The sequence below is a fragment of the Notolepis coatsorum genome, assembly GCF_963971535.1.
Source record: "Notolepis coatsorum genome assembly, chromosome: 5".
NCBI classification, from domain to species: domain Eukaryota; kingdom Metazoa; phylum Chordata; class Actinopteri; order Aulopiformes; family Paralepididae; genus Notolepis; species Notolepis coatsorum.
This window is the reverse complement of record NC_140169.1, coordinates 27,334,835-27,357,572: the sequence shown is the minus strand read 5'-3', so window position 1 is coordinate 27,357,572 and position 22,738 is coordinate 27,334,835. Positions and strand designations below refer to the sequence as shown.

Genomic DNA, 22,738 nt, shown 5'->3' with positions numbered 1-22,738 from the left:
AAATAAACAATAGAAAATTATGAATACAGTTTAATCTAATCGTATAGCTTATACATAAGTATGTCAGTAGCAAGAGTGGGAAATGGTTTCCTAACACTGTGTGTGTTCTCTCCTCCTACAGAGCCTCCCAAGGCCCAGCTGGACGGCAAGCTCCTGTCTGAAATAGTGACCGTCAGAGCCGGATCCGACCTGGTCCTGGACGCCGCCGTGGGCGGCAGGCCCGACCCCAAGTCCTCCTGGGCCAAGGGAGAGAGGGATCTGGAGCTGTGTGAGAAGTACCACCTCCAGTACACTTCAACCAAGGCCATGGCCATCATCAAGTTCTGTGACCGCGACGATACCGGAAAGTACGTCCTGACGGTCAGGAACGTGAGCGGAACCAAGACCGCCGAGGTCAACGTCAAAGTGCTCGGTGAGTGTTTTTAATTGTTCATATTGTAGAAAAATATATGGGGCGTAGCAAATGCACTTCATGTCAAAGTACTAGGGGTGGGGGGAAAATCGATACGTAGTATCGCGATACTTTGCGTGGCGATACTGTATCGATACAGGGACGCCAAGTATCGATATTTAATTATTCATAAAAATAAAAAAAAGATTGTATAAGGAAGTTGCATTGTTCATTTCAATACCTGTAATAGTACAGTAGTCCACACACACACACACACATGTGCATGCTTCAGTTAAGTTGGAATATGACTGTAATACAAACAGTTCAGTTTGTCAGGTACAGTACATGCAACACAGATTACAGTGTTTACATCTGTCTGCTTGAGAAAATACCATGTTCTGCAATAAAATTGATTGAAGTGATATGAACAGACTGAACTTTATTTTATTAGATAAAACATGTTGACAGTTTTACTTAGCAGTAAAAAAATATATATATATAAATAAAAATAAAAAAAGAAGAAATATCGCAATATATCGAGTATCGTATAGTATCGTATCGCGAGGTCTCTGGCGATTCCCACCCCTACAAAGTACTTTTGAACAGTTCTTGCTAAATTGTTAAGTTGTTGTCTAATAGATTATGAAAATGGTCATTTCAAGCACATTTGAATACCAGGGCATGGTTTTAAACAACAATAATTTACCTTTTTTGTTATAATAAAGATGAAATGAGAATAGAAATTCCACATGTTAACTGCCATGAACATTTAACAACAAAGTGAGAGAGAGCCTGTTGATTTAAACAAATGATTTAAAGGTAAATTTAAACAAATAGTGCTTTCTCTCATATAACGTACAATATACAACTTAATTCAGGATCCCCCTCTAAATGCCACCCATTCCTCCCCTAGACACCCCCGGAGTGTGCGAAGGCAGTATTGAAATCAGCAATATCACAGAGGAGTCCTGCACCCTGTCCTGGAAGCCTCCTCTAGAGGATGGCGGAGACGCCGTTGCCCAATACATTGTGGAGCGACGAGACACCAACCGCCTCAACTGGGTCATCATGGACGCTGAGTGCAAGGGTCTGAGCTGTGACATCACCAGGCTGTTCAAGAACACAGAGTACCTGTTCAGAGTCAGAGGAGTCAACAAGTATGGATCCGGAGTCTTCCTCCAGTCAGGCCCCATGGTGGCCAGAAACATGTTCAGTAAGTAAAAAATAAAACCTGTGAAGTACCGGTACGTCTCAAATATATTCTGTAAGTGCAATTGAAATATGTGAAGTACTTCTTGAATACATCCTGTAAGTACAACTGAAACACATGATGTGTACATTTTAAATACATTCTGGAAGTACAACTAAAACATGTGAAGGACTTCTTAAATACATTCTGGAAGTACAACTGTTTGTAGAAGTGTGATCTCCGTACTGTATAAAAATCATACCTATCATATAATTATTATTATTAGTACACTAAAAACATAAGAGCAATTAACATCACATAAACTAACATTAGAAAACCTAAACTAAATCAGAAACTATTGTTCAAGAACCACTAGAACATTGAAACACCGCCCTAAACCACTAGAACGTTGAAACACCTCCCTAAACCACTAGAACATTGAAACACCTCCCTAAACCACGGACTCCTCTGTGTTCCTCCAGCCGTGCCTACTCCTCCTGGCACCCCAGATATCCTGGTGTCAGGGAAGGACTTCGCCACCATCGAGTGGCTGAAGTCAGAGAGCAACGGAGGCAGCGAGATCATCCACTACCTGGTGGAGAGGCGCGAGAAGAAGAGTGCCCGCTGGGTGAAGGTGAACAGTAATGGAGCTCAGCTGGACACCATGCTGAAGGTGTGCGGTATGACCGTGGGCAACACCTACCAGTTCAGAGTCACAGCCATCAACAAGGCTGGAGAGAGTGAAGCCAGTGAGGTGTCACTCTATGTCATCTGCAGAGTGCCAACGTGTAAGTCAACCGCTAACAATCATACATGTTATAGGCCTAAATATACAGTAATAGTTCTACAGAAGGTTAATATTCAACCCTTTGTGTCCTCCCCTGCTAGTTACTCCTGCTCCTCCTTCCATCCCTCGCATCATCGACACTCACGCTACGAGTATCAGCCTGGCCTGGTCACGTCCTGTGGAGGATGGCGGAGCTGAAGTGATGGGCTACATCCTGGAGGTGGCGGACGCCGAAGCCGAAGAGGAGGAATGGACCAAGGCTCATGAGAAGACCCTGAGAGGAGCAGAGTTTGAGGTGACCGGGCTCACCGCCGGTAAGAAGTATATCTTCAGAGTGGCCGGAATCAACGTCAATGGCACTGGAGACTTCAGCGAGCCGTGTGCAGAGACGGAGCCAGCTGAGAGGATTGGTAAGTCTGCAAGTCATCTAAACATACTGTACATTTTTATAAAAGATAGAAAATATATCTTATGTTCTATTTTGATGATAATTAAATGAAACATGTATCAATAATCTAATACACTTTTATCTATCTATTTATCCATCCATCCAATTTTATTTTAAACATCACTCTGTCAAGGACTTTTAAGTAGTTGGGGGGGGGGGGGGGGGGGGGGGGGGTGGAGATGATATAGAAATACAATCCATTACACCAAAACATGGCTGTTAATGGACCTCTCTCTCCAAACATAGAAACTCCTGACTTCGAGCTGCATGATGACTTGAAGAAGACAGTATGCCTGCGTGCCGGCGGCTCCCTACGTATGACCGTCGCCGTGACGGGTCGTCCCGCTCCCGCCATTACCTGGAGCAAGCCTGGTGTGGACCTTCAGAACCGCGGCTTCATTGAGGTCAACTGCAAATCGACCACACTCATCATCGACAAGGTTCACCGCTACGATGCCGGCAAATACACCCTGGTTGCCGAGAATGCTGCTGGCAAACAGGAAGTCAGTATCCTGGTTAAGATCTATGGTAAGATGATGCCAATGATGAGTAAAAGTTCTTAAGTGAAATCCAAATCATTATATACAATGAGAATGGTAATCTATAATTATATAATCACATATTCATGTGTATATTTAAAATAATAAAATGGTAAAAAGATGAGATTATGTAATCAAATACAATATATCTTCTCTGTGCGACTTGAAAGGAAACTATAAATATGTTTTCTTCATTAGACACTCCCGGACCAACTGGACCAATCAAGATCAAGGAGCTGACCAGCGAATCGGCCACCATCTCCTGGGAGGCCCCCGCTGTGGATGGAGGCGCGCCAGTCAACAACTACCACATTGAGAGACGCGAGGCGTCCATGAGGGCCTACAAGACCGTGACCTCCAAGTGCACCAAGACGTCCTACAAGATCGACGGCCTGATGGAAGGCATGTTGTACTACTTCAGAGTCCTACCAGAGAACATCTACGGTGTGGGCGAACCCTGCGAGACCCCAGATATTGTCCTGGTGTGCGAGGTGCCTCAGGTTCCAGCCAAACTGGAGATGATTGATGTCACCAAGTCTACCATCACCCTGGGCTGGGAGAAGCCAGAACATGATGGTGGCAGCAGGCTCACGGGCTACATCATTGAAGCCTGCAGGTTCGGCACCGACAAGTGGATGAAGGTGGCTACACTGAAGACCACAGACTTCGAGCACACTATTGAGAAACTGAATGAGAATGAACAGTACCTGTTCAGAATCAAAGCGACCAACAGCAGAGGAGCGAGCGAGCCCAAGGAGATGGTCTCAGCTTGTACCGTACAGGAACAAAGAGGTAATGGACACAAACACTTTATGTCTTCAAATACAGTAAATTCTGCATACTACTTCCATAAAGTAAACAATACAATATATACACACTACTTGCACTACTTCATAACATTATATCACCATTCACAGTATACATACCATATATACATATACATAACTCTAGAACTTTAACTCTCCTTTATGTAAAATATGGTAATTATTTATGCAAATATATGAACCTTAAGTAGAATATTTTGTCAAAAACGAAATCGTATATACTGTAGTGCTATATACAGTAATATCCTACATACTATATAGTATAACATGTTTCCTATGTATGTCTTTTCTAGTTATGCCTGAGGTGGATTTCTCCACCATCCCCCAGAAGGTTGTGAACGTCCTGGCAGGCAAGACTCTGGAGCTCGACCTGCCCATCATTGGCAGGCCTCCTCCCGTCTGCTCCTGGTTCTTCGCCGACAAAAAGATGAAGGTGGCGGACCGCGTGGCGATCAAGAGCACCGGAACGTTCTCCAAGATCACCATTTCCACCACCACCATCGACGACACGGGCGACTACACCCTGGAAGTGAAGAATGTCACCGGAGTCATCAGAGAGGTCATCAAAGTCATCATCCTCTGTAAGGACCTATCTCCGTCTGTCTGTGTCCAAAATTATCTATATATCAATAACATAATACACAAAGATACATATTTTAGACTTAACAACTAAACATTTTTATTACCATGATTATTATTTCTAGTGCACTATTCTCATATCCGTCACAATGTGTCCCCCAGCTAAACCTGATGAGCCCAAGGGAACGATGAGGTTCGATGAGATCGACGCCACCTCCGTCACCTGTAGCTGGGACCCTCCGGAGAGAGACGGCGGCGCTCCGATCAGTGGCTACGCGGTTGAACAGCGTGACGCCCACCGTCCCGGCTGGGTGCCCGTCTCCGACGGCGTCAGCAGACCCACCTTCAAGTTTGAGAACCTGGTCGAGGGAGACGAGTATGTGTTCCGTGCCGCCGCTATGAACCGCTACGGCACCGGAGAGTTCCTGCAGTCTGAGATCGCTACCTGCAAAAGCCTGAAGAGTAAGAACTCTCTCTTCCCCTTCATCTCTGCATTAGGCCTGTCCCCGACTAAGGATTTGTATAGTCGACTTATATTCGTCTAGTCTGTGTTCATTAGACAAGTAAAAATCCTCTTTCAGTGCCTCTGTGCCCATTTTCTTAGGCAGTTAGCCTCGCTGGTATGTACGCCATTAGCGTTAACCACGCTTCTAGGCCTCTTTGCTTTTGGAAAGAACGTTTTAAAAAAAAATTTGCATTCTGCTAAGAGGTTGGCAGTCGACTACGGCTCCTTTCGATCGATTAGTCGACTATTCGACTAGTCAGGGTCAGCCCTACTCTGCATACACTTCCATTAGTGTTTTAGGGATGACACTGGCAGAATTATGCATGATAACCCATTATCTATAGCACCAATGTGTCCTGTTAACTACAGTTATGACAACTTCTTGTTATTTCCTCCAGATGTGCCTGGACTTCCTGGTAGACCCATGATGTTCGACGTGTCTCGTGATGGCATGACAGTGGCCTGGAATGCTCCTGAGGAGGATGGTGGTCTGGACGTGTCAGGATACATCATTGAGCGCAAGGAGGTCAGGTCTGACAGATGGGTCCGTGCCAACAAGAACCCGGTCACCATGACCCGTTACAGATCCACAGGCCTGATTGAAGGCCTGGAGTACGAACACAGAATCACAGCCATCAATGCCAGAGGAATGAGCAAGCCCAGTCTGCTCTCCAAATCTGCTGTGGCAACAGATCCTATTGGTGAGACTTGTGACTTGGAGAAAACTGTGTGGTTTAAACCTCTACATGTTACTTTAAAACCTTTCTTTATCCATATCTAGTTAAAACCTCTACAAGTTTCTAAATAATCAATATTATGGGAATCAAAATAATCTTAATGTTTAGTTGTTTGTCAAATCTGATACAGAATCACCATCCAAAACTGAACACGTTACTGATTTGTTATTGATTACTGATACGAGGGCTCTAAATGAACGGGGGCTTGGGGCAAAATGCCCTAAAAAATGGACCAAATGCCCTCGAAAATCAGTTAAGGGGGGCAAAAAAGGCCCCCAGACAGTTTACCAATTATATATATATATATATATACAGGGAACAAAATAAGCACCCGCAAAGCGCCAATGGCGGGCAGATTTGAACAAAATAGTAATGTAAAATAAAGGACAGTCGCCTTTTTTGCAGCCCTCAATCTCCTCGCGCGTCAATCTCTCCTTGTTTACACTGCTTGCACTATAACGTTACGCCCGTTTAGCTAACGTTAGCTTAATAACGTTAATGGGTTATAAATATGTGGAACCATATGGATGGAGTAAGCCGGCCGCTAAAAAGAAAACCCACCGCGGCTTTCTCAGACGAAAAGGATGAGTGGGACCACCTGACAAAAGAAAGTTTCCAGAGCAGTGGACGTTTGAAGATAGTTTCAAGAGACTGGCTGGGCTACAGTATGATGCGGGGGCTGTAGACAGTGGTGAGTTGTTAACTTGTTCCGTGTGCCACAAGAAAAACAGAAACAACACGTTTGTCATTGTCGTGTTACTTCACAGTACAAATACGTGAGTCCTCTGCTGTGGTTGTGAGTATCCTTTATTAGCTTAACTCCATAGCAACATCACACAGGTGTATCTCTCTCGCCCCTCCCGTACCTACCCCTTGACCCCGAGTACGGTGGCCTGTACAGTCTGTCGTATAACGCATACACATTAACATAACACCACAGTCATCGGTAGTAAATCAATGAAATTGTGGACTCTGATGAGGACATGATTGAGGAGGTTTAAGTTCACATTTTATTATGTTCTGTTAAATCCTGCAAAGAGGCTAGAGTGAGGAGTCTGATGATTAGGTTAGGTTACATTAGGTTACAATTTAAGCTTAAGATTGACTTGTATTGATTAATCAATCATCAATCAATATATTAAAATAATTTGCTTAAAATGTTACTCTGGCCTCTTATTTAAGTGTGTATTCTTTATCTACTTGAACGTAATACCTTATCTACCTGAAATGTACTGACATTTTTTATATATATGCGACACAAATTCGACCACCAGGACAGCCGCAGCCACAAAATGAGGTCATTAATTGAGTTGTATTTTTTAAATGATAAGGATGTTTAATAACCTTTTTCATCATAAAAGTGCAGTGCCCCTGAAATACAAAAAAGCCCCCGAAAATCAATTAAGGGGGGCAAAAAAAGCCCTGAAAAAAAAAAGGTTTATTTCTAACCTTGACTGATACAGACACATACTGACTAATGTACCTATGATGACATATCTCTGTCCCCTTCTAGATCCACCTGGTTGCCCCCAGAACCCTAGGATCATCGACACCACCAAGTCCTCTGTGTCCCTGGCCTGGAGTCCTCCTGATGATGAGGGAGACGCCAGGGTGGATGGATACCTGATAGAGATGCAGAAGGTGGGATCCATGGCCTGGATTAAATGCAACACCACGCCCTCTCTGATCTGTGAATACACCCTGACCAAGATGCCTCAGGGAGAGGAGTTCAAGTTCCGTGTGTTGGCCTGCAATGCTGGCGGCTCCGGAGAGGGAGCTGAGGTGCCAGGAACTGTCACCATCACAGAGATGCTTGGTAAGGACATGTACAAATATAATCGTCTGGATTATATGGTTATACTCGCACACAGACCAAACGTAGCTAACAACATATTAAGTCTACATGTAGCAGTATGATAACCGTAACCACTTTTTGACGATAGAATTATAACATTAACCAGATGAATAGATGGAGTGCTGCTCTGATGCATGTCCTACATAATATTAATATGAAACACACATGGTTCTAACCATTACTTTGTGCATCCCAGAATCTCCTGGTTACGACCTGGAGCTGAAATACAAGACTGTGTATGTGGTGAGGCAGGGAGGAGTGGTCAGACTCTCCATTCCCATTAAGGGTAAACCACAACCAACCTGCAAGTGGTCCAAGGATGGCGGCGCCGTCTCTGAGTTGGCCATGATCGCCTCCAATGAAGACGCCAGTGAACTCGTCATCAAGGGAGCTGACAGGAGTGACTCCGGTGTGTATGAGCTCCTCCTGGAGAACCAGGTCGGCAAGAAGAAGGTCCAGATCAAGGTCAAGGTCATCGGCCGTCCCAACGCTCCCGAGGGGCCGCTGATCTTTGAGGAAATCCAGGCCAACTCTGTCAAGGTGAGCTGGAAGGCTCCCACTGACAACGGCGGCTCTGACATCCTGGGCTACATTGTGGAGAGACGCGAGGTTACCAGGAATGCCTGGTACACCATCGACTCCAGGGTAACCGACACCCATCTACTGGTGAAGGGACTGAAGGAGGGAACTGAGTATCACTTCAAGATCACCGCTGAGAACTCCTTCGGTGTCAGCGCTTCTCTGAAGTCTGAAGAGCCACTGCTGGCACATACTCCTCTGTGTGAGTACTCCTCTGTTTTAATCTGTATGTACCACCACAGCATTACATGCAAATTATACATATACCAACAATGAACATGCATCAATAATGAAATACTGTGTATATATAAACTTATAATAATCATAAAACATTATGATTAAAACCAGGTGCCCCAGTGCCTTCCAGCACCGCACCAGAGATCATGGATGTCACCAAGAGTTCTGTGGCACTGGCCTGGTCCAGACCCAAGGACGACGGTGGCTCTGCTATCATCGGGTACTTTGTTGAGTACAAAGAGGTGTCTGTTGAGAAGTGGTGTCGCCATGAGACCAAGGTGACCTCCACCATGTTCACCCTGCCCGGACTGACCCCTGACGCAGAGTACCAGTTCCGCGTTGTTGCCGTCAACAACATTGGAGAGAGTGAGGCGGGACCCGCCTCCGACCCTGTCACATGCAAGGATCCATTTGGTGAGTGTTTAACACATAAAATAGTAATTATGTTAACTGTAGCATTGTTATATGGTGTATGCAGTGGCAATGGAAGTTTCTTTGAATGCCCATGTTTAACAACAAGTTTGAGGTTTTACCTGAATTGTTGTTTGCTCTTCTTCTAGACAAACCAAGCCAGCCCGGCGAGATTGACACAGTGAATGTGATGAATAACTTCATTAAAATCAGCTGGCAGGCTCCTGAGTGTGACGGAGGTAAGGAGGTCCTGGGCTACTGGGTGGAGTATAGGAAGTCCATAGAGAGCAACTGGAAGAAGAGCAACAAACAGAGGCTGAAGGAGAAGGAGTTCACCATGTGCGGTCTGTCTGAGGCCACCGAGTACGAGTTCAGAGTGTATGCTGAGAACGAGACCGGAATCAGCAGACCTCGCAGAACCGCCACCTGCATCAAGACCAAACTGAGTGGTGAGTCAACTCAACTATTCAGACAAATAAAAAAGTGTCTAATATCTATCTATCTATCTATCTATCTATCTATCTATCTATCTATCTATCTATCTATCTATCTATCTATCTATCTATCTATCTATCTATCTATCTATCTATCTATCTATCTATCTATCTATCTATCTATCTATCTATCTATCTATCTATCTATCTATCTATCTATCTATCTATCTATCTATCTATCTGATGATGATGATGATGATGATGATGATGATGCCTGGCTCTTATCATTGCAGTTGGAACCAAACCAAGTCTGAGGAAGGAGATGGACGAGGTGACCACTAAGTTTGGCCAACCCGCTATCATGAAGTGCCAGATCATAGGCAGGCCCGCGCCCGACATCAAGTGGTACCATGCCAGCAAGGAGGTAGTAGAGTCTCGCAAGTACGAGATGAGCTCCGATGGCCGTAACCACTCCCTGTCCATCATGACCGACCAACAGGAGGATGAAGGAGAGTACACCTGCAAGGCGGTCAATGATGCCGGAGAGGCCGAGAGCACCGGTGCCCTGGTGCTGGAGGCTATTCCACGCTTCCACCCAGACTACCAGCTGAAGGACACCTACTATGCCGGTCTGGGAACAACCTTGCGTATCCACTGTGTCTACATCGGACGTCCCGAGCCAAAGATCATGTGGCTCCACGGGGCTACGACTCTGACGAACACAGAGGACATCAGTATTGAGACCACAGAGCACTACACACACCTGATCATCAAGAATGTCCAGCGCAGGGTCCATGGAGGCAAATACAGGGTCAGACTGCACAACCACTTTGGCAGAGCTGATACCGCATTCAACGTTGAGATATATGGTATGTTATATGAATACAGACATGTGCTTAAGATTGATATGTATATACACACGGTAGTTTTAACTTTAAGCATTTCATATAGAGTGCACACAGTACATGTTTTCACCATTTTATTGACATGGTAGCTGTAGCAAAAACAAATAGCCTACATGTAGAGTTTGCTTAATACATAGCCTACATAGCTTAATCCTGATATTTTTACTTCCAGACAAGCCTGATGTTCCCCAGGGGCCCATCATCCTGGACGCCCTGCTGAAGAACTCTGTCATCATTAGCTGGAAGGCTCCCAAGGATGATGGAGGCTCCATGATCACCAACTACATTGTGGAGAAGCGTGAGGACAAGGAAGGTACTGAGTGGGAACTGGTATCTTCCTCCATCAACGGAACTTCCTGTCGTGTGCCCAACCTGATCGACAGCGCCAGTTATTTCTTCCACGTATATGCTCAGAATCGCTACGGCAACAGCGAGCCATTGGAGCTGACTGCACCTATCCTCATCAAGAGTCAGCTGGGTGAGTTTGAACAATATAATGTGATTACATGTAATTACCATATAAGGGCAACATAAATAATTATTCAGTACCAATTTTTTATGATCTATCTATATATATATATCAATCGATCCATCAATTAATAACTTACTGTAATATAGTATATTTACAACACACACATACACACAGCTTCCTCTTATTGTATTATTATTATTATTATTATTATTATTATTATTATTATTATTATTATTATTATTATTATTATTATTATTATTATTATTATTATTATTATTATTATTATTATTATTATTATGTAAAATATACACACACAGAAGATAACACGTACACATTATGTGTGGTTTCAAATTAATTTGTTCCTTCAACAGAGAAACCTTCTCCACCTCTGTTACCTGTTGTCTCTGGAGTAACCAAGGACTCCTGCGTTGTGTCCTGGAGACCTCCTCTCAGTGACGGCGGCTCCAAGATTAAGAGCTACTACCTTGAAAAGAAGGATAAGAAGGGCGAATGGACTCTGGTGACCACCGATGAGATCAAACAGACCGTCTTCTCAGTCAAACGCCTCACCGAGGGCATGGAGTATGTCTTCCGTGTGAAGTGCGAGAACCTCGGAGGAGAGAGTGACTACAGTGAGGAGACCACTTCCATTGTGCCCACCACAGCCGTCGATGTCCGTGCTCCTTCCTTCAAGGAAGAGCTGAGGAACATGAGTGTCAAGTACAAGAGCAACGCCACCCTGGTCTGCAAGATCCTAGGAGCACCCAAGCCTGTGATCAAATGGTTCAAACGAGGAAAGGAGATCTACTCCGATGGAGCCAAGATCAAGATCCAGGAGTTCAAGGGAGGTTACCACCAGCTGGTCATCACCGAGGCTGATGAGGACGACTCCACCATCTATCAGATCAGAGCTACCAACCAGGGAGGGTCCATCTGTGCTACCATCTCTCTGGATGTTGAAGGTAAGCTCAAACATAGGCCAGGCTACTTCTCAAATACTAAAATATTTCACTTACAATGGTAAAATCACAGATAAATATATTCAGTGCTGGGAAGTTTCTCAAGCAATGATGTTGTAGGCTAATTCAAATTTAGCAATTGTGTAAGAACATAAGTTAACTCGTTCATTATCTTTTTTCTTTCTAGTTCCTGCAAAGATAAACCTGCCCAAGAACCTGAAGGACAAGGAAGCCATCCCTGCTCTGCGTGGAGAGATGGTCAACATCAAGATCCCCTTCAGCGGCAAGCCAGACCCTGTCATCACATGGCAAAAGGGTCAGGACCTCATCGACAGCAACGGCTACTACCAGGTCATCGTCACCAGATCATTCACTTCTCTGGTCTTCCCCAATGGAGTGGACAAGAAGGATGCTGGATTCTACATTGTTTGTGCCAAGAACAGATTCGGCATCGACCAGCAGACAGTTGAACTGGATGTGGCTGATGTGCCAGATCCTCCACGTGGAATCATAGCCAGCGACATCTCCAGAGACTCAGTCACACTCAACTGGGTGGCCCCAGCTAATGATGGTGGCAGCAGGGTTGCCAGCTACATTGTGGAGAAGTGTCCCACTACAGCTGAGAGATGGGAGCGTGTTGCCCAGTCCCGCGACACCCGCTACACCATCATCAACCTGTTTGGAGGAACCAGCTACCTGTTCAGAGTCATTGCTGAGAACAAGTTTGGCCAGAGTGCCCCATCTGAGGCCAGTGGCGCTATCATGACCAAGGAAGACAAGGCTAGAGTCCTCCTCTATGATAGAGAGGTTGATGATACTGGACATGTCCCTAGGGGCAAGGCTCAGCACTCCAGTGCCAAGACCCTGCACAACAAATATGCAATTGCAGAGGAGTTGGGCAGAGGACAATTTGGTATTGTCCACCGTTGTGTTGAGACCAAGTCTGAGAAGACTTACATGGCTAAATTTGTCAAAGTGAGAGGCTCAGATCAAGCCATTGTTAAGAAGGAAATTGCAACCCTGAACATTGCCAGACATGTTAACTTCCTCCTCCTCCATGATTCATACGACAGCCCTGAGGAGCTGGTGATGATCTTTGACTTCATCTCTGGTGCTGACATCTTTGAGCGCCTTAGCACAGACTTTGTGCTTAATGAGCGTGAGATTGTCAACTACATCAGGCAGGTCTGCTCAGCTCTGGAGTTCCTGCATGAACAGAGCTATGGCCATTTGGACATCAGACCTGAGAACATTGTGTACACCACAAGAACCAGCTCTACTGTGAAGATCATTGAGCTGGGCCAGTGCAGACACATGACTCCTGGAGAGCAGATTAAGATTCAGTACACCACACCAGAGTACGTTGCTCCTGAGATCCACCAGTCTGATATGATCAGCACTGTAACTGACATGTGGTCTGTTGGTGTTCTAGCCTTCGTGCTCATCAGTGGCCTCAATCCATTCACTGCTGAAACCAACCAGCAGACGATCGACAACATCTCCAATGCTATCTATGGCTACGATGATGAGGCCTTCAAGAAGGTCACCGCTGATGCATTAGATTTCACAGACCGCCTGATAACCAAGGAACGTAAGCACCGTATGACTGCTGCTGAGGCTCTGGAGCATCCCTGGCTGAAGAAATCAGAAGAGGAGATAAGCGCCACAATGATCCAGACCGGCAGGCATAAGAGATACTACCAGGCCATGGTGAAGAAGGAGTGGAGCACGGTTGTCTCTGCTGCTCGCATCGGTAGTGGTGGCTCTATCAGATCCCAGAGAGGCGTCACCATCGCCAAGGTGAAGATCGCTCCCTTCGAGCATGGCCCTCTCGCTGGCCAAGTCGGACATTCTGTGGTGAATGAGGGAGATAGTGTCAAGTTCCACTGCAACATTGAGAACTACGACAGCAACACTGAGGTGACATGGTATTGTGGAGTCAGACAGCTTGAAGCAGGAACCAAGTATGAGATTGACTATGAGGACGACCTGGCTGTGATCACCATCAACAAGGTCACCAGGGCGGACGATGGCACCTACAGATGCAAGATTGTGAATGAGTACGGAGAGGACAGTGCCTACGCAGAGCTATTTGTCAATGGTGTCAGGTCCTACCATGACTTCTTCACATCCCGCGTGGTGAAGAGGGTGAAGCGCAGAGTCGACACTGCCAGAATGCTTCAGAAGCCACCTGAGTTCACTCTGCCTCTGGTAAACCACACAGCCTACAAAGGAGAGGATGTGCGCTTTGGTGTCACCATCACCGTGCACCCTGAACCCCGTGTCACCTGGCACAAGTCTGGACAGAAGATCATCCCTGGATATGATGACAAGAAATACACCTTCACCACTGACAAGGGTCTGTACCGGTTGACTATCCACAGCCTGGATGATGATGATGATGCAGAGTACAGTGTTGTGGCACGTAACAGTTTTGGTGATGACAGCTGTAAGGCTCGTCTCACTGTCGTACCTCGTCCCAAACCAGCAGACAACACCCTCAGACCCATGTTCAAACGCCTGCTCGCCAATGTGGAGTGCAGGGAGGGCCAGAATGTCCGCTATGAGATCAGAGTGTCCGGCCACCCAGAGCTGAAGTGGGAGAAGGATGGCATGCCTTTGGCCTTTGGTCCATCCATTGAGGTTGTACATGAGGGCCTGGATTACTACATCCTGCATGTGAAAGACACTCTCCCTGAAGATTCTGGCATTTACAGAGTTACTGCAAGCAACTCTGCTGGATCCGCCAGTTGCCAGGCCACCCTGAAGGTGGAGCGTGTTGTTCATGTGAAGAAGGAGGTTGAAGTGAGTGTGAAGGACAGGCAGAAGTTGGCTGAGAAGGAGGCAATGGACAAAAAGGTGAGACTGTCTCAGATTATGTCTGGCACCACCATGATGCCTCTGCCACCTGCGGCAGTACAAGCCATCAGGGAAGCAGCCACCATGTTCAAACCTGCTGTGACAACCAAGAAGGGTGAGAAGACTGAGGCTGAGATACAGAAAGAGAAAGAGGAGAAGAAGAAGAGGGCAGATGAGAAGAGGCTGCGTATGCCATATGATGTCCCTGCTCCTCGTGTCGTTAACCCAGCCGTCATGGAGGAAGACATGGAAATCAAACACTTCCAGCCTTTCTCTGACATGAAGTGGTACAAGAAGCTGCGTGACCAGTATGAATTCCCTGAGCCCTTGGACAGGATCAAAGAGACAAGATACAAGCGCATCCGCCTGAACAGGTGGGACCAGTTCTACGAGGTGCCTCTGCCCAGAATCAAGGACAGTTACAAGCCCAAGTGGCGCCTCCCATCCGTGACCCAGGATGACCTGGAGACTGTGAGGCCCGCAAGGCACCGCACTCCATCACCTGAGGTCGAGGCCTACTACAGAATCAGGAGGAGGTCTCTGGGAGATCTGTCTGATGAGGAGTTGCTGCTGCCTGTAGATGAGTACCTGGCCATGAAGAGAATCGAGGAAGAGCGGCTCCGCCTGGAGGAAGAGCTGGAGTTTGGCTACTCCGCCTCTCCACAAAGCCACAGCCCTGTCCGCTTCGAGCTGTCTGCTCTGCACCCCTCATCACACAAACATATCTACACTGAGGAGGAGGAGGGTGAGGAGGTCGCGAAATATGACTCCTACCGTATTCCATCCAAATACGAGGCTGGCCCAAGCTTCAACGACCTGCGCGAACGCCATGATAAGGCCTCATACAAACCTCCGAAACAGAAGCAGAGGGTGTATGAGGAGAGAGAGGAACATGAACTGCTGCGCCCACACGCTACAACCCAAAGAATCAGCTCTTACAAGAGTGAGCTCAAACGTATGGAGTTTGAAGAGAAGACAAGAACCTCTAGAAAGGAGACGACTGTATCTACGAGCGTATCTAAAACATCTGAAGTTGAATCTAAATACTTCACTTCCGTGGCCTCCACATATAGTCTAAAACCAATTAAGAAGCTCCCACCACCTGAACCTGAGAGGAGGAGATCCCCTACCCCTGAGAAGGCTGCCAAAGCCGCCAAAGCCGACATTACCTTCCCTAAAGTTGACTTCCTGGCCAGATACGAGGAGAGGAAGCAGGCTCTGAGATCAGAGAGGAGGTCAGTCGAGAAGAAGGTTGAGCATGTAACCCAGGCTCCTTTCACTCTCGACCACGCCCCACGTATCACCATCAGGATGCGCTCTCACCGTGTGCCATACGGATCCTACACAAAGTTCACCCTGAGCATCCAGTCCAAGCCTGAGGCCCAGATCAAGTGGTCCCACAACGGAAAAGAGATTGAGCAGAGCAAGAAGTACTATATGACTAACATCAGCGGAGTCCTCTCTCTCCAGATCACTGACTGTGTGACTGAGGATGCTGGCTGCTACCGCGTGGTGTGCACGAATGCCAAGGGAGAATCTGCTGATTATGCCACTCTTGATGTAGCCGGAACCGACTATGACACCCATGCTGCTATACGTAGGGTTGAGGAGCCCCGACCCACCTATGTCCCTAAGTTGGCTACTAAGTTGGCAGAGGTCGCCCATGTCTCATCTTCTAAGATGCAAGAGAAGCCTTCAATGCCGGCTAAGATCCTGATGAAACCTCACTCCCTGACTGTCAAAGAGGGACAAATTGCTAGATTTGAGTGTGATGTCGATGGTGTACCAACACCTGACATCACATGGCTGCACGAGGGAAGGGTGCTTGGCTCTTCTGCGTATCATCACATTGTCACCACTCAGTACAACTCTTCATTTGAGATCTCCTCTGTCCAGATGTCAGATGAGGGTAACTACACCCTGCTGGTGGAGAACTCGGGAGGAAAGCAGTTGGCCCACTTCACTCTCAACATCTACAAGTCTGCCAAGATCCTGATGAAACCTCACTCCCTGACTGTCGAAGAGGGAGAATTTGCTAAATTTGATTGTGATGTCGATGGTGTACCAACACCTGCCGTCACATGGCTGCACGAGGGAAGGGAGGTTGGCTCTTCTGCGTATCATCACATTGTCACCACACAGTACAACTCTTCATTTGAAATCTCCTCTGTTGAGATGTCGGATGAGGGTAACTACACCCTGCTGGTGGAGAACTCTGGAGGAAAGCAGGAGGCCCAATTCACTCTCACCGTCCGCAAGTCTGACTCCAAGGAAAAGTTGGTCGCCTCTCAGAGGGTCACATCCCCAGAGGCCAAGTCCCCTATCTCTAAGTCCTCCCCCGAACCAATCAAATCTCCCAAAAGAGTCAAGTCTCCTGACGCAATCAAGAGAGTAAAGTCTCCATCCGTTAAGTCCCCCACTCCCTCTGATATGGAGAGGATAAAGTCCCCTCTGAGAGTAAAGTCTCCATCCGTTAAGTCCCCCACTCCCTCTGATATGGAGAGGGTGAAGTCTCCAATCAAGTCCCCCCTGAGAATGAAGTCTCCATCTGTTAAGTCCCCCACTCCCTCTGAGATGGAGAGGGTGAAGTCTCCAATCAAATCACCCAAGAGAGTGATATCACCAACTTTGGAGAACAAACCCTCCTTCTCCACTGAACTGAGTGACGTCTCAGTTGCCTCTGACTCCATCATCAAGCTGACAGTAAGGATGGCTGGAGAACCCAGACCTGTCATCTCATGGTCAAAGGATGGAAAGGTAATATAACAGTCAAACCTAAAGACAAACAAACACCAGTAAACCAATTAATGATTAAATTAATAAATTAATATGTACATTAATATGAGTAAACAAAAACTGGAATTGGGTGATTTTGTTTAATTTATTATATTTTTTTATATATTTTTTTCAGACTCTGTCTGGTGGAAAGTACGAGATATTTGAGGACTACAGCTCAGCTCATTTTGAGATCCATGAGGTTGAGGTCTCTGACAGTGGAATCTATACATGCACTGCCACCAACAGTGCTGGAGCTGTATCCACAAGCTGCACAGTCACTGTTAAGGGTAAGCAGCTTTGTTCAAACGCTTGGTCCTTTCATGACCTGTGACAACAAACCCTGAAATTGTTTTCCAACCTGGAATATAAAACATTTCTTTCTATTTCTCATTTAGCCACAACAACAAACACAAAAACAGAAATCTCTGAGCAAATCGTGAAAAAGGAACTGTTGTACGAGGAAATCCAATCGTACACGGAGGAGGTGAAGTCCGACACCACGGTCTTGGGCAAGTGCTCGGATGCACCGTACTTCCTGGCTCAGCCCAAGTCCCAGAATGTAAATGAAGGACAGAGTGTCAAATTCACCTGTGAGATTACAGGAGAGTCTGCCCTTGAGGTGGAGTGGCTGAAAGATAACATGATGGTGAGTATAGTTGATGCATTTCATTAGTATTAAATACGATGGTGAGTATAGTTGATGCATTTCATTAGTATTTAATACGATGGTCAGTATAGTTGATGCATTTCATTAGTATTAAATATGATGGTCAGTATAGTTGATGCATTTCATTAGTATTTAATATGATGGTCAGTATAGTTGATGCATTTCATTAGTATTAAATACGATGGTCAGTATAGTTGATGCATTTCATTAGTATTTAATACGATGGTCAGTATAGTTGATGCATTTCATTAGTATTTAATACGATGGTCAGTATAGTTGATGCATTTCATTAGTATTAAATACGATGGTCAGTATAGTTGATGCATTTCATTAGTATTTAATACGATGGTCAGTATAGTTGATGCATTTCATTCGTATTTAAAATGGATAATAAGAGAAAATTGCTTGTTTTTTAACTTTGGGAACTGTGTTGTATTTGTGCCATTCACATTCTATGTTCTAGAAATGAGACAGCAGCCTGTTGGGTATTCCACAGCAGCGATCGTACCTGACCAGAAGAGCTCATTATGAGCAATTTCACTGTTTCATGCATCGTCATTGGGAGGGTTTTCTTCATGAACATTTTACATTGTGCAGGTTTAAAGGGCATTGTCAATCTTAAAAAAAAATATATATATATATATGTATATATGATTCAACCTGGGGGGGGGGGGGGCAAAATGGTCTTGAAACCTTCAAATGAGAATTTGACTGACATTCTCTCTTGGCAGGTATCTGTGACATCAAACTTGAGACTGAACCGCTCTAAGAATGTGTACACACTGGAGATATGTGAAGCCACAATTGCAGACAGTGGGAAATACACAATAAAAGCTAAGAATCAATATGGACAGTGCTCTGCAACCTCTTCCCTCCACGTCATCAGTAAGTTGTCACTGTATGCAGATGATACCCTCTGTTCTACATTCTCACATGTTTGAATACTAAATCTTCTACAAGTTTCTGCAGCTGAAACTTGTAGTGCATATAATTACTTACAGGATACCTTAATGTTTAATGTTCAAAGTTCATTAAAATATACATTGGATTTGAACATTACACTATTAATGTACATTAATGTATAATCTTTATTTAACATTTTAACTTTTCAACATTAACTTTTAACATCTGAAGTACTGGTTAGTTCAAAGCCTCAACTCACAGTCTGTATAATATGAACATTACATTGTTAGTCATGTGCTTTCCATCTGCTATCCTCACAGCTCTTGTTGAAGAATCAACAAAAATGGTTATTATGGAGCAAAGAGCTGGCGCTGGTGCTTTCGCTGTGTCCAGCGGGCAGGACAGTTTCTCAGCCTCCTCGGCTAACATGCATGCTTCCATGCAGCAGGCGTGCTCTGAAACTTCCTTTGAGAGCATGTCAGCGAGTAGCATGTCCACCATGATGGCTGAGTCAAAGGTCACCATGAGCTCCAGCAGCTCCAGCAGCACCATGATGGAAATGTCTACTCACTCTCATGTCGGGGGCTCCTCCCCCTCCTCCTCCTTCTAATGAGGGCCTCAGGGGTCAAAGGTGAGACATAGTGGTCATCTGAGTTACCGGGAACCGGTAACTACACTTACTGTACAATCACACTCTGGTTGTAAGTCATCTCTTACGTATTCTGAGTACCTGATAGAGTGTGATGGGATATTGTTTAATTGTAACAATTGCATTATTTAACTTGCATGTAAAAATGACATACTTACAAACTTTAATATACTGTGAAATTGTCCATTCTCCATTATGTATCTTAAGACCATATGGGTCGCCCGTTTTGTCTCAAATCTAAAACCTTACGACATAATCTAATGATCTACCATTTCTCTCTCCCAACAGGCACTCCACAGAAGATCGAAGCTCTTCCAGAGGAGATCACGGCAGAGCCAGGAAAGATCCTGACCCTGGCCGGGGCCTTCTCTGGAGATCCCATCCCTACCATCGAGTGGGTCAGTTTAGGCAGGGCCCTGCCCAGCGGGGTGGAACGCTACCACGTTGACACCACCAGGGACCTCACCACCCTCATGATCTCTGGTGTGAAGGAGGATGACGCTGGAGCCTACACTCGCAAACTGTCCAATGAGCTGGGCTCCGACTCTGCAACTGTCCACGTTCACATTCGGTCCAAGTAAAAAAAAAAAAAAAAAAAAAAAATTGAGAAACATCATTGAGTTTAATTTCTTTCCCCATTTCCCTCCAGTACCTTTTTATTTATTGAATTAGAAAAAATAATCTTTACTTCATAAAGACCTGGATTTCTGTTCTTGTAAATATGAACTATTTTTATACCAAACTTGACATTAATTTATGCCAAACTAGACTAAAGTCTAAAGTTGTTATAAAATGTGCCATATTGGATAATTATGACTTAGGATTTTTGAACCACTTTTCTGTGACATGTACATAATGTATATAGCCGAATTTAACGGTTATGGAAAATGTATGAATTGTTATTTATGACAATATTAACTGAAACAAAAGCAACTAAATGTTTTAAAAAGGAGAAAGTTTCGGCTGAAACGAATACCCTGTTAAACCTAGAAACTAAACACTGTGCCTCAACAAGAAGTTGAAGTCTTAAGATTGATTGCCTTGACAGGTAGAGAGGCTCCCTGTTGAAGTTCTACATGAAATCCGAGAGACAAAGTTATTATCACGCACCATGCATCCATGCGTGCAGTATTACATTATCCTATGAATTGTACCATGAACACAAGGCCCTGAGTGCTGTTTGCATAATACCCTCATGTAAGCAGCAGGAACTGGCCTTGTGTCCAGACTGACTAAGTCATATCACCTTTATAATGACATGCTCACGGTGCGACGGCCTGCACTCAAGAGCGTTTAGATCATATTTTATGTGCACTGTTTCTGGCAAGGGACAGTTGGATTGGCTTTTCAAAAGTACCATCACCTGGTTATCGAAAAAATAAAGAGTCAAGCCAAGGACTTCCTTGCAGAAGCAATGCTATACCTCCTGGAGGATCACTAGGTACTGTGTTGTGTGTTGGAGTGTGTTTGTAGTTTTTAGATAGTTCACCGTGTCACTAGTCAGGGTTAGTGAACAGCCACAGTGATTCCACCTCCTGTGAAAAAAGACATTTGCATAAATGTCACACCCTGCACTTTGATTTGATGATCTATTCATGTAGAATTATTACCTATATATCCATCCTCCTCGAGTTTTGTGCATTACTGATTTAATAAAGCATGATATCAGCACTATAATAATGTTCTCTGTGTTCTCATTAAGTCTGCTTTGTTTATAATAACTTTATTTGTATAGCACTTTTCATACAGAAATTGCAGTTCAAAGTGCTTCACAGCAGTAAAAAAAGATATATAGATATAACTAAATCGCACTGTGACTACCTATTACAACAGATATATAACTAAATCACACTGGCTACCTATTGCAACAGAGATATAACTAAATCACACTGTGACTACCTATTACAACAGAGATATAACTAAACCACACTGTTTGGCTAATGGCTACCTATTACAACAGAGATATAACTAAATCACACTGTGACTACCTACAGTATTACAACAGAGGTAGAGCTAAATCATACTGTCTAGCTACCTATTACAACAGAGATAAAACCAGTGGTGCAGTCGTGGTCACACGCGGTTACACGCCGTGTTACTAGATGATCACTGAGGCAGAAGTACGCGCGCACAAAGATGCGCTCTATCCATTCGTTGTGCGCTAAGTACCCGGCCAGTGGCCACCCATAACAAAAGCGCGTCTTCAACCACGCCCCCGCCCGCAAATACAAACAGATATAAACAGATCATTTGAGTACACCCGGCCACCCATAACAAAAGCGCGTCTTCAACCACGCCCCCGCCCGCAAATACAAACCGATATAAACAGATCATTTGACAACAGTATCATGTTCCTACCTGCAACGCAACCTGAACCAACGATGCCACCGCCGCTCCCCAAGAGAAGAAAGTTGCAGCTTCAGAATCAGCTTATCCAAAGCAAACTTAGTTTCGCTATACCTGCACGACCTCCAACGCCCGGGTACAGTACAGTACAGCTCAATACATGCATACAATTGTTAAGGGGATGCAGACCAAGACTTACGTCTTGTTTACATCAGGGTCCCCCATTTTCAATTCATCATAACATACACCAGATAGACAGTCTTGCTCTCTTAATATGCTGGTTAAATCGGCTGTCTTTAACCTGAATGAGCAAACAAGATACAAAGCATTCAGTTGACTAATTGTATATGTTCTAATGTTCTCTGTTCTAATGTTCCTGCTACCTTTTTCAGCTTCGCTGTTTAAAAAAAAAATCTGTTCTGTGCGCATGCACGTACCGGCGGTCCGGCGCGCGTGTTACCAGTTCCCATATTACGACTGCACCACTGGATAAAACTAAATCACACTGGCTACCTTACAGCAGAGATCAAACTAAATCACACTGTGACTACCTATTACAGCAGAGATAGAGCTAAATCATACTGTCTGGCTACCTATTACAGCAGAGATAGAACTAAATCACACTGTGGCTACCTATTACAGCAGAGATAGAACTAAATCACACTGTGACTACCTATTACAACAG

At 45.0% G+C, this 22,738-nt stretch overlaps 1 protein-coding gene across 1 annotated transcript in view; it reads left to right on the top strand.

Moving 5' to 3' along the window:
- LOC311228135 (titin-like) overlaps positions 1-21,340 on the top strand; it is a gene marked incomplete at its 5' end in the record, with an annotated part of 258,753 nt that extends 237,413 nt beyond the window's left edge. Inside the window, 21 exon segments of the mRNA XM_084314050.1 lie at positions 48-412; positions 1,305-1,604; positions 2,063-2,368; positions 2,469-2,777; positions 3,062-3,343; positions 3,553-4,146; positions 4,472-4,759; positions 4,920-5,219; positions 5,661-5,963; positions 7,513-7,815; positions 8,051-8,635; positions 8,782-9,084; positions 9,231-9,530; positions 9,809-10,384; positions 10,593-10,898; positions 11,264-11,854; positions 12,039-17,467; positions 17,622-17,775; positions 17,884-18,134; positions 18,887-19,040; positions 19,996-21,340. Of these exon segments, the coding sequence (XP_084170176.1) occupies positions 48-412; positions 1,305-1,604; positions 2,063-2,368; positions 2,469-2,777; positions 3,062-3,343; positions 3,553-4,146; positions 4,472-4,759; positions 4,920-5,219; positions 5,661-5,963; positions 7,513-7,815; positions 8,051-8,635; positions 8,782-9,084; positions 9,231-9,530; positions 9,809-10,384; positions 10,593-10,898; positions 11,264-11,854; positions 12,039-17,467; positions 17,622-17,775; positions 17,884-18,134; positions 18,887-19,040; positions 19,996-20,288 (12,292 nt within the window). The 3' untranslated portion in view covers positions 20,289-21,340.
- Between the last annotated feature and the right edge of the window lie 1,398 nt (positions 21,341-22,738).